This window comes from Typopeltis vanoorti, chromosome 4 (assembly GCF_054136105.1).
Source record: "Typopeltis vanoorti isolate ZY-2024b chromosome 4, IOZ_Tvanoo_1.0, whole genome shotgun sequence".
NCBI lineage: Eukaryota > Metazoa > Arthropoda > Arachnida > Uropygi > Thelyphonidae > Typopeltis > Typopeltis vanoorti.
Window position 1 is genome coordinate 98,550,450 of NC_143552.1, and position 12,557 is coordinate 98,563,006.

Below are 12,557 nucleotides of genomic sequence, written 5' to 3' on the forward strand. Positions count from 1 at the left end.
TATTAAAAATTAACAGTAAAAAGAATAACCCAATCTTTATAAATGAAAATCAAGTAGAAGTGACAAACACTTTTAATTACCTTGGAGCAAACTTACTACGCATTTAAAACTTTACAGAAAATCTGGAAATCATCAAATATAAAAAATAAACTTAAAGGTGCAAATTTTTAATTCAACTGTAAAATTTGTACTACTTTATGGAAGTGAATCATTGAAATTAACCAAACAACAAGAAAATAAAATCGATGCCTTCTAAACAAAATGTCTTCACAGAATTCTCAAAATTTACTGGCCAAATAAATTTCGAATATTGAAATATACAACAAAACAAAAACCAAACCAATACAATAGAGTTAAAGAAATGCTGATGGACATGGATAAGCCATGTATTGAGAATGTCAACATCAGAACACACAAGAACAGCATTGACATGGGTGCCTGATGGTAAAAGAAAGAGGGAAAGATCCAAAATGACATGCCGCTAGATGATAATCAAAGATTACCTAGGATGGTCGAGCTGGGAAAGAGCAAGAGAAGCAGCACTGGAACGAAGAGGATGGTGCACTAAACTCGTGGCCTCATACATCTCATTGGTGTAAAGAGCAATAAGCAGCAAGCAACCGACAGACACTGTAGATGAGGAAATAGATGAATTCTAGAATTCTAAAAAAAACTGAATTTCCATGACTGGAAATAAACATCCTATCATGAGATCTTAATAAAAAATTGGAAAGAAATATATAAAAAAATACTGGAAGTTAAAGCCTTCATGAAGAGACAAATATCAATGAAGGAAGATTGATTAATTTGGCTGCATCTAGGAATTTAATAACAAGCAGCACTAGATTTATAAGGAGGAATATACACAAACATACATAGAAATCTCCTGATGGATATACATTTAATCAAATAGACCAGTAAAAGAGACAGGAATTGCACCTGGAGTTTCAAAGAAACTGATAGTGACCATTTTCTAATTAGTGCATTCCAAAAGTTAAAATAAACAGTAAATATTTTTCAGCATATGTAAATCATTTGAAATGCAATATTAACAAGGTAGTTAAAACAGAAGGGAGAAGAAAATATGAGAGTGAATTAAAACAAAAATTGAAAAACATGCAGCTAGAAAATAATGAGAATAATGAAAAAATTTGGAATCATTATACGGTAGCTTATGCTATCCTATAATAACTTATTAGGATATGTGTGAAAAATTGTATGTTGCATTTTAAAGTAAAATGCAACATACAATTTTTTTAATGTTTAATGAAAAATATGAACATGCAGTAAAGAAAAAGAAAAGATAGAAGCATTGGCTTAACAAATCAACTGATATTCATGCTGCACAGAGATAAAAAGAGAGAGAGAGAGCAGTAAGGAAGCCAATAAAATAATCAAACATCAGAAAAGAAAATTTACACAAACATGAAGTATTTCTGGATTTCTTCAACATTAAATAACCCTAGAAAATTTTTCTATGAAATTGGAAACCAAACAACAGGTTCACATATGAAGACGACAATAATCAACAACAGTAATAATGGACATAAACTAAACACCAGAGATGAAATAGCAAACAAATGGAGAGAGTGCTTTAACTCCTAAATTGTGATTAACCTGTTGAGACTTTTAAACAGAATATTTATCATACCTGTCATCTAGAAATATTTAAATGTTCACTAGTTGAAGTAAAAGAAAGTATTAAGTAGCTCAAAGACAACAAAGCACCAGGTACTGGTGAAATCATAGCTACACTTATCAAATATGGTCAGAGAAGTTTCATAAAGAAGTGAATTAATTACACATACATAAACTGGTAACTTCAATTTGAGAAAAATAGATATTTTCAGAACAGAAAGAAGCACTAATCATTTCAATATATAAAAAGGGAACAAAAATGAATTTGAAAATTTCAGAGGGATGCTGCACTTTTCAGCAGGTCACAAAATTTTGTCTAATATTATACTAAAAAGAATCTTACCTATGAAAAAAATATGGGTGAATATCAAGCAGAATTCTGAAAAAAAAATCAATCTACAGTTGATCAAATTTTTATATGACAGATACTAGAAAAAAATGGAAATATAATCTGCAAGTCCATATTTTATTTATAAAATTTTAGAAAAGCATATGACAGCATTCATAGAGGCCTTTGGGAGCATTAGTTGAACTGGGAATGCTTCATAAGATAAATATGTTTAATCAAAATTTGCACGCTGACAGCTGATACATGGTACTGGCTAATGGAATTATTCAGTACCATGTCCTTTTTCAGCCTTTTTTAATTTAGTTTTAGAAAAATGTATTTGAGGAACATTAAAGATAATACAAACAGAACAGTAATAGAATATGCAGATGATACATGTCTAGTTGAAGAAAATGCTGAAGACATTAGAACAACATTTAGAAAATAAAAACTACTGCTGAAAAACTAGGTTTACAAATCAACAAGGATAAACTGAATATTTGTATGCAGAAATCACAATCAAAAAGGAAAATGAACAGTTTACCACTGATAACCTGAAATTTAAAAGCATAGTTTCTTTCAAATACCTTGGAACATTGATTACAAATATTCTAGTTGTAAAGATATTTGATGTGCAGAATTGTTTACTAAAGCATGAATAAAAGATAAAAAACAATATAATTCCTTCTTAATATCAATCATTTAAATGTGCTTATAGTATTGTTAAATACTATAAGCTATTTTATATATCAGTACCATGAGGATAGCTACTTTCATAAAATAAGAGAAATGTATCTCCTCTCCACACATCAGTATATTATATAATACTGAAATAATGTTCATATTATGAATATCATAAAGTGTATAAAAATGTGCAATATTGAATCAGTTTCTATAAAATGAAAATTATTTTTTCCTTAAGTGCAAAATCAGTTATGAAATAACTTAAAAATTACAAGTTATGTGGATCTCTAGAAGGTAGTGTCATTCTGGCTGGCACAGTTTCTTTATGCATAGCTTTCCAGATGGCAGACGCATTTGACTCAGCACTGTAATTAAACATTATTTTGACAGCTAGACTATATGGAGACAAAGGTCCGACAGGAAACTCTTGAGATCTACAACTCTCATTCATATACACTGGAGCTGTTCCTGCTGTAATAAATGAAATTACGAAATGATGTCTGCTTCCAAAAATGCACATGTAATAAGTTAATTTTCTTACTCCAAGTCCACTGTTTTTAGCTTCCTTAATTAAATAAATGTAAATGATAAAACTTTGTATTATTGATGTTCACAGAACAGATAACTTATAGATTTATAATAAAACTGATTTTTAGTGGAACCTGCGCCACAGTGAAATCTTTAATTAGTAAAAAGACAGATATTTCGTACTAAAATTAACAGTACATCTTCAGTGTCTGTAAGATGTAATAGGAATGGAATACAGGCAAATGTTCGTTGGATCACCTATTAAAATACAATTGTTACCAAGTGCTAGGAAATAATAAAAATAACAAATTTAATCTATTAAGATAAATGGTTTTTTACATAAGATAAAACTCTCCCAGATCTTCGAGAGAGACATACAGTCATTTCTATTTAAATTCGGTCAGTGTAAGATATTCACAACTTTCTTTGAATAAGATTTCATATTTGAATCTGCATCTATGGAGGAGAACTGCTTTATCCCACTGGACACTATGAGTAGAGTCAATACTGTGCTGCACTAGACCAGACTTCAGAGGTTTGTTATAATCAATATAATATTGATGTTCTTTTATTGCACAGATGTTTTGTGAATGTATCTACCAGTAAAAGTGGGTTTTCGAAAGAAGCTTGTAGATAAGGTACCAGAAGACGTTCTAGTAAGGAGGATGCCCAAAAATGGTAAAGTACTAGAGTTTTCTTTTTCCATAGTGAATTGGATGCGAGGGTGAAGGTTATTTATCCGTTGTAGAAAAGTGAAAAGTTCATCTTCAGTGTGTGGCCAAACAGCAGAAACATCATTGATGTAATGGTACCAAAGCGATGGTTGAGGATGAATGGATGAGAACATAGTCTTTGAACTGTTTCAAATAGTAGTTTGCCAAAGGTGGAGATAGAGGGCTACCCATGGCAGTACCTTCAATTTGTTTGTAGATTTTGTTTTTCCAACTGAAATAACCTTGGATGACATATTTGAATATGTCATCCATTCATCCCCAACCATCCCTTTGGTACCGTTACGTTGATGATATTTTTGCTGTTTGGCCACACACTGAAGATGAACTTTCCACTTTTGTACAACGGATAACCCTATAAATAATAAATAACTAAAAAGTGCCATGATACTAAAGTTATTCCCACTTTCGCTAGATTTAAAGAAATAATTCGGTTTCCTGGAGCCCACTCTATTTATATACGTGGAAGTTTTATCTTAATTTGTAATCAACTTCATACTGCCAAAAAAGAATTAGCTTCTAATATCAATTCTATATCAGTTCTCGAAGAAGACATTTCAGCTGTTCTTAATGAAGAATTATTGGATATTGTTCTTCGCTTATCAAAACAATCCTTATCTCGGTATTATAAGAGAAATCTTCAAAATCTTATGCAAAAATACAACTCTTTATATAACAAGCAAAAGAAAAACCTTACCTCTGACAGTATGTCTACAAATAAATGGATTGTAAACATTACCGATCACCCATTATCCACCGCTGAAACTAGTGCTTTAGCAAAGGGCCTTGATTTTGCTGTTATTCTTTCACACATTCCTTATCTTGATTTCTTGCATAATATAGAACGCAATTTGTCAGGACTTCCTAGCGAAGATGCCAACAAACTACGTTTTAAAGTTGCAACTTCGTTATTCAAAAGCAAATTACCTCCATGCAATTTATCAAATGCAGAAATTAAAGGTCTAACTTCTTTAAGAAAAGATAATACAATATCCATTTCTAAGACCGATAAAGGAAAAGCTATTGTAATTATGAATAAGACTGACTATGAGACAAAAGTATCCAGCCTATTAGAAGACACCACGACCAACCAAGAGATCACACGTAATCCTACTAATTCACAAATTAAACAGCTAAATAAATTACTTGATGAGGTTATAAGTTGGGATCTGAACTACATGGATAAAATACGCACCTACTTTGGAAGAACTCCTCGTCTTTATGGACTCCCAAAAATCCATAAAGAAGGCTGTCCTGTACGACCTATCGTAAATTGCATTGAGTCTCCAACTTATCAGATTGCAAAAGTATTATCACGTTCCTTAAGTGCTCTTACTGGTCATTCCAGATCCTATATAAAAAAAATCAAGGATATAAAAATTATAGATTCTGAAATATTAGTCAGTTTTGACATCATTTCTCTGTTCACCAATATCCCATTAACCGACATAGTCAATTCATTATATGAAGATTACCCTCCAGATATTGCAAGGATATTCAAATATGTCATCCACTCAGGTTATTTCAGTTGGAAAAACAAAATCTACAAACAAATTGAAGGTACTGCCATGGGTAGCCCTCTGTCTCCACCTTTGGCAAACTACTATTTGAAATAATTCGAAGATACTATGTTCTCATCCATTCATCCTCAACCATCCATTTGGTAACGTTACATTGATGATGTTTTTGATGTTTGGCCACACACTGAAGATGAACTTTCCACTTTTCTACAATGGATAAATAACTTTCACCCTCGCATCCAATTCACTATGGAAAAAGAAAACTCTGGTACTTTACCATTTGGACATCCTGCTTACTAGAACGTCTTCTGGTAATTAATCTACAAGCTTCTTTCGAAAACCCACTTTTACTGGTAGATACATTCACAAAACATCTGCGCACCACATATCTCAAAAATTTGGCATTCTTAAATCTCTAATTCATAGAGTGCATAAAGTTTGCTCTTCCCCAATAATCTTACAACAAGAACTTTCCATCATTAAAAAGTTAATGGAATCAAATGATTACAACTCCAATCAAATCCAGCAGATACTTGACTCTTATGTTCCAACACCTACAGTTTCTTCAACAGTCCGCAGAGTTCCTATTCCGTAGGTTCCAGGAATCTCAGAACCTATAGGTAGAATTCTGGAAAAGTATCAACTGATTCCAACATATATTCCTATCAACAAAATTTCTTCTTTATTACCTTCTACAAAGGATAAACTGCCTTCTCTATCTTTGGTTGGCGTTTACCAAATATCTTGCAAATGCGATGTCTCTTATTTTGACAAACTGGCGGTCTTTGGAAAAAAGAATAAAAGAACATCAATATTATATTGATTATAACAAACCCTCTGAAGTCTGGTCTGGCACAGCACAGTATTGACTCTACTCATAGTGACCAGTGGGATAAAGCAGTTCTACTCCATAGATGCAAATTCAAATATGAACGCTTATTAAAAGAAAGTCGTGAAACTATCTTACACTGACCGAATTTAAATAGAAATGACTGTATGTCTCTCTCAAAGATCTGGGAGACTTTTATCTTATGTAAAAAACCATTTATCTTAATAGATTAAATTTGTTATTTCTATTATTTCCTAGCACGTGGTAACAATTATATTTTAATAGGTGATCCAACGAACATTTGCCTGTATTCCATTCCTATTACAGACACTGAAGAAGTATTGTTAATTTTAGTATGAAATATCTGTCCTTTTATTAATTAAAGATTTCACTATGGTTTTAAGTGTTACTTTATTATTTATAATAAAACTAATATTACAAAACAGTGATTAAAATCAAGGTGTAGAAGAATTTAGGTGTTGGTGATTATGTTAATTTTTTGCAGCAGTAACTAAATGTCACATAAGAATAATGAATATAATTTGTTTAGCTACTGCAATATCTGTGATGCAAAATCCACTCAAAGTAACTAAGGAAACAATTTGAAACTGTAATAACAAAAGAACTAACACTTATCATGGTTTTTCCTAAGGACAGATCATCATCATCCAATTCCTGCCATGTACCCACAAGGGGTGTACAGGATATGATAGTACTACATGAAAAAAATTACATCATTACTAACTTCCTATCTACAATTTTCCTCCAAATCAGTCTGTTACTTGTCAATACTCCAACATTATCAGATTTTATATTTCTATCGTCTAAGGCACTTTGTACCGTATCAATCCACCTATATCTTGGTCTTCCTCTGGGTCATTTTCCTGCCAACCTAGCAGAGAACACTTGTTTTGCTAATCTTTCCTCTCCCATTCTATTTAAGTGACCATACCATCTGAGATTAGCTCTGCTAATGCATTCCTGGATGCTGACAATGTCAAGTTCTTTCGTAATATCCTCGTTTTTAATATGATATTGCCATCTGTTCATGCCTCTAATCTTTCTCAGGACTCTCATATCTGCAGTCTCTAGTCTTTGGTGAACTGTTTTACTTCTGACCCAGCTCTCAGATCCATAAGTTAAAACTGGTTTGAACACTGTCTTGTATACAGCTAATTTAGTGTTCCGACTAATTTCTCTCTTATTCCATATGAATTTATTCAATTGACATCCCACCATACCAGCTTTGCTGATTCTGTTGTCTATTTCTATATTTAATTTACCATCTTCAGTAAAACTCATGCCTAAGTAGCTGAAATGTTTTACTTGTTCCACAGGTTCTCCATTCACAACACAGTTGACATTTTCAATGATTCTGCCTATTTTCATTGTCTTTGTCTTTTTATTGCTGACCTTCATACCATATCTATTACAACAGCTATTCAATTTAGTCAGAGAATCTTGCAGATTTATTTAGAAGTATAACATCATCCGCATAAAGCAAAGAGCTGACATCAGCATCTCCAATTTTGATATCATGTTTAATACCACTTTCCTTCATAATGTGATCCATATAGATAATGAATAACAGAGGGGATAATGTACATCCTTGTCTGACACCAGATTTAACATTAAACTATCTTCCTGTACGTCCTTCAATTCTAACTGCTGACTTACAACTCAAATAAAGACTAAGTATTGCTTGATATAATGCCCCATTGACACCATATAACTGCAGCATATTGAATAGCTTCTCTCTTGGCACCTTATCACATGCCTTTTCCAAATCGACAAAACTTAAATACAGATCTTTGTTATATTCCCATGCTTTCTCGACTATTTGTCGTAAAGTGAAGATCTGATCCTGACAGCCTCTATTTGGCCTGAATCCAGCTTATTCTTGACCAAGCTTTTCTTCCACAATTCTTCTCAACCGTTTCTCAAGTATACTTGCATAAATCTTGCCAGGAACACTCAGTAGGGAAATACCTCTGTAATTCTCACATTCAGTTTTATTTCCCTTTTTATATATGGGTACTATGAGAGCTCTACTCCAATCATCGGGAATTCGTCCCTCTGTCCAGGCTTTCTGAACTATGCAGTGCAGCCACTGTAAGACTCTTATACCACCATACTTCAGCATTTCTGGTCGAATATCATCTACTCTTGCTGCTTCCACATTTCAAGACTTTGTTTGCTTTTTCTACTTCAAGTATGGATATGTATTCCTGCCTGCATGCCTGGTTAGTATTTTTTACCACTGTGCTGTCATCACTGCTTGTTTCATTTAGCAGTTTTTCGAAGTAATTACTCCATACTTCATGGATATATTTTTCTCCAGTTTTCATGCCACCTTTATCATCTCTAACTCCTTTTACAGAACTCTTTCCTCCATTCCTAAGCTTCTTTAACAACCTGCAGAATATTTTGCCACCTTCTCGATATTTATTTTCTATATTCTTGCCAAAGTCCTCCAATGACTTTGGTTTAGCTAGTTTTACACACTGTTTAGCTTTCTTACATTTGTCTCTGTATTCTCTAAGAGCACAAGCTGACTTATTTGACAGGAACTTTTGATATGCTTTCTTCTTTTCCTTCACTGCCTCTTTAACTTCTTGTGTCCACCAGGGAGTTCTGATTTTTTTATCCTTGTAGACAACCTCACCACATGCCTCTCTGGCAGAATCAATCAATGTTTTCTTCAGAGTTTGCCACTGAATCTCCAAGGTTTGATTCCTGTTCTCAAACTCTTTCATTTTTTCTTCAATAATCTTTGTGTATTTTAGCCTACAGTTCACATCTGAGAGCTGCTCAACTTTTATTCGCTTCAAAACATTTTTACATGTCATTCTTTTCCATATGAAATTCAATTTTATCCTGCTCAAGACTAAATAGTGATCACTTCAAATTTCAAATCCTCTATACACTCTGGTGTCCTGCACCAGGGAGAAAACATCGCTATCAACAATAACATAGTCAATGAGACTTTTATTATTCCTACCTCTTCTCTCCATGTGAATTTGTGCACATTTTTATGTTGGAACATGGTGTTAGTAATAACCATTCCATGTCCTGAGCAGAAATCCAACAGATGTTTGCCATTATTATTAGCTTTACTCTTTTCTCCAAATTTTCCCAAAATATTTTTGTATGTCTCACAATCATTTCCTACTCTGCTATTTAGATCCCCAACAAGGACCAACTTTTCCTTTTTCATTGTGTCAGTTGCTTTTTCTAAAAACCTCAAAAAATTCCTCCACTTCTACCTTAGTAGAACCTTCTGTGGGACCATAGGCACAAATAAGTCTCATTGTCCAGTTCCCCATTCTCATATTTGCCCACATTACTCTACTTGAGACTGACTGCCATTCAAGAAGATTAGCCTCGTATTTTGTGTTGAATACTATGGCTACTCCTTCTTTTCCTTGATTATCAATGGGTGTAAGTATAGTCGCATTGGGAAAATCAAGGTAGCTATACTTCAGGTTTTGGGCATGCTTCAATCCTGATAATTCCAAAAATAGTCTCTCAAATTTTAGCAGTATGAGGTGCTTAATTTCTTCCATCTAAACCCGTGTGAAGGAGTATCGAAATGCATGGTTTGCTAGCCATATAGATAGTATTATATGTATTTATGTTAATCAAGGAAGATGTGGAAAGTTCTTCCTGTCTACCTAAAACAGGCACATGGCACTTAGTTACTTTATATACTCCTAGATGCATCAAAAGATAATGTTCATTCAGATGGGAGATGAATTTCATTGCCTGATGTGAGACTACTGTGCTGCTTAATGAAGGTCTGAAGCGGCTTAAAAAGTTTCATGTTTGGTCTCTAGAGCAGGATTTCCAGACTATGTAAAAATATAAAAAATAGATATAAAATCAATAAAAATGGGGGGAAAATCCTCAGCCCACCTTTTGTACAAATGTGCTATAGGTTTATTTACAGATAAATTTTTGTGGGTGGAAGCCACCACTTTTTTTTTAAAAAAAGGAAATAGATAAGGTTGCTAAGGGGGAGGAGGGCATTTAATTCTGTTTATGCTGTGCTGTTAGTTAGAACTCGCATTTTATGAATGAAAATGTCAAAAGCAATGAAATAAACAAGTTTAATGCTCCCAATATTTTGTCTGTCTGTCACAGAGACATCTTTAGGGATAGAATATAAGCAGTAACATATAAGAAACACAAAGTAAGCAGACTAAAATCTAAGAGTCCTAGGAAAGCCACTCTCTATGGTTCTAGCAAGAAGCCTAGGATGTAACTCAGGATGCCTAATCATACTTATTTAAATTATGCTGATTTTTAAGGACAGGGCAACTATAGATTATAGAAAAAGCTTCTCAGTCAGATCTAGAAGAGTAAGGCATGGTCAGCTCGACTTGACTGTCCACAGTCATGATTAAGATAACAGTCTGCATGACATTAGTAATGACAATGTGATTAGAGCTATTAGTTGGCATCTTTCAGAGGGCTTACAGTTAGGAAAGCATACTTTCTCAGAAAAAATATCCATAAACAAACTTGGATCTCTGCAGATGGAAAATAAGCATCCAACAAACAAATTATGTAATGATAAATAATAGTACAAGACATACATAAGTCTTGTATTCAAGGAGCTGATGCAGATGCTGATCATTACCTAATAACAGCACATTTCCAGCTAAAACTTTATCAAATGGAGAACTGTTTACAGAAACACTAATTGATTTAATGAAAAACGTGAGGATGTAAGCATGTGATGACAATACAATATGTAGAAAAGATAAAGCAGGAAATAGAATATTCAAACCTCCCTATACCCAAGAGAAACTGAAAATAAATACACTAGAATTAAAAATATTATTACTCATTGTGCAGAAGATATCCTTCATTTCATAAACAAAGAAAGAAAAACAAATAATGTTTTTCTTTCTTTGTTTAATAATGTTTCAATAATGTATGTAAAGATGCTATAGAGAAACATAATAAAATGAGATTGAAAAATACTACAGAATCCATTGCCAAAAAATACTGAGATTATAGGACCTGCCGAAATTTACCTAGTAAAATACTGTGTTGAGAGAAATGGCTAGCAGAGAAAAACTTAATTAAGAAATTGAAAATACAAATAACTCAAAGATGTTTAGATGTAGTGGGATACTTAAGAGAATATATACAAATTCAAATAACTGACTAACAACCAAGGAGATTGGTTACCCAAGAAAAGGAAATTAAGGAATAGAGACAATATTTTGAAAGACTACTAAACAAGTCATCACCACCAGATGAAAAAAAAAGAAAGAAAAAACTGTACAATGCTTAGAAAATGTTGAACTCACAATTAAGGAGCCATCTCTGACTGAAGTTGAGAATCGTGTGGAAAGGCTTATGTGTTCGTCACACATGTTGAATTGGATTATAACGGTATTAATGTGAACACAGATTGATAAGAAAATAACTATTTATTCACTTAAAAGCAAATATTTTGCTGGTATTATATCCAGCATCTTTTTATATTTTGATGTTGAAAGTTTATTTTTCACTTGGTCAGACTATAATAAATTTAGTTTAATCATTTATCCAAGTGTGTGCAAACAAAGTTTGTGCCTGAAAGTATCTTCAGGACTGGGGTAAGGTGGTGCAAAACCAGCGACTCCTTGCAAAGGTGGAGCAAGCTACCAACACTTCTATCTCAGTATCTCCCATAATGCAAAACACATCTCCTTGCAGATATGTATAATGTTATGCATTAAATGGGAAGGGACACTACCCAGACTAGTTTCGACCTTTATTGAGGTCTCTTCAGTGGGAGCCAGGCCCAAGTGGAGATACCAAGGCAGAAGCATTAGCAAGGTCATCTCTTCCTATAGGAGCTGCCAAACGGTGTGCCACCTTTTTATTAAATTACTCTGGATTTAGAGAAAGCTTGCTCCACCTTTGCAAGGAGTCACCCAGTGTTGCACCACCTTACCCCAGTCCTGAAGATACTTTCAGGCGCAAACTTTGTTTGCACATACTTGGATAAAGGATTAAACTAAATTTATTATAGTCTGACCAAGTGAAAAATAAACTTTCAACATCTTTCTCTAAATCCAGAGTAATTTAATAAAACGGTGGCACACCGTTTGGCAGCTCCTATAGGAGGAGATGACCTTGCTAATGCTTCTGCCTTGGTATCTCCACTTGGGCCTGGCTCCCACTGAAGAGACCTCAATAAAGGTCGAAACTAGTCTGGGTTGTGGCCTTTCCCATTTAATGCATAACATTATACATATCTGCAAGGAGATGTGTTTTGCATTATGGGAGATACTGAGATA

The 12,557-nt window shown here is 33.5% G+C and overlaps 1 protein-coding gene across 1 annotated transcript in view; it reads right to left on the reverse strand.

Annotated features, from left to right (window-relative positions):
* Pink1 (PTEN-induced putative kinase 1) overlaps window positions 1-12,557 on the reverse strand; it is a 136,225-nt gene that overhangs the window by 76,475 nt on the left and 47,193 nt on the right. Inside the window, exon 4 of the mRNA XM_090391945.1 lies at window positions 2,923-3,121. Within this exon, the coding sequence (XP_090248071.1) occupies window positions 2,923-3,121 (199 nt within the window). The remainder of the gene's footprint in view (window positions 1-2,922; window positions 3,122-12,557) is intronic.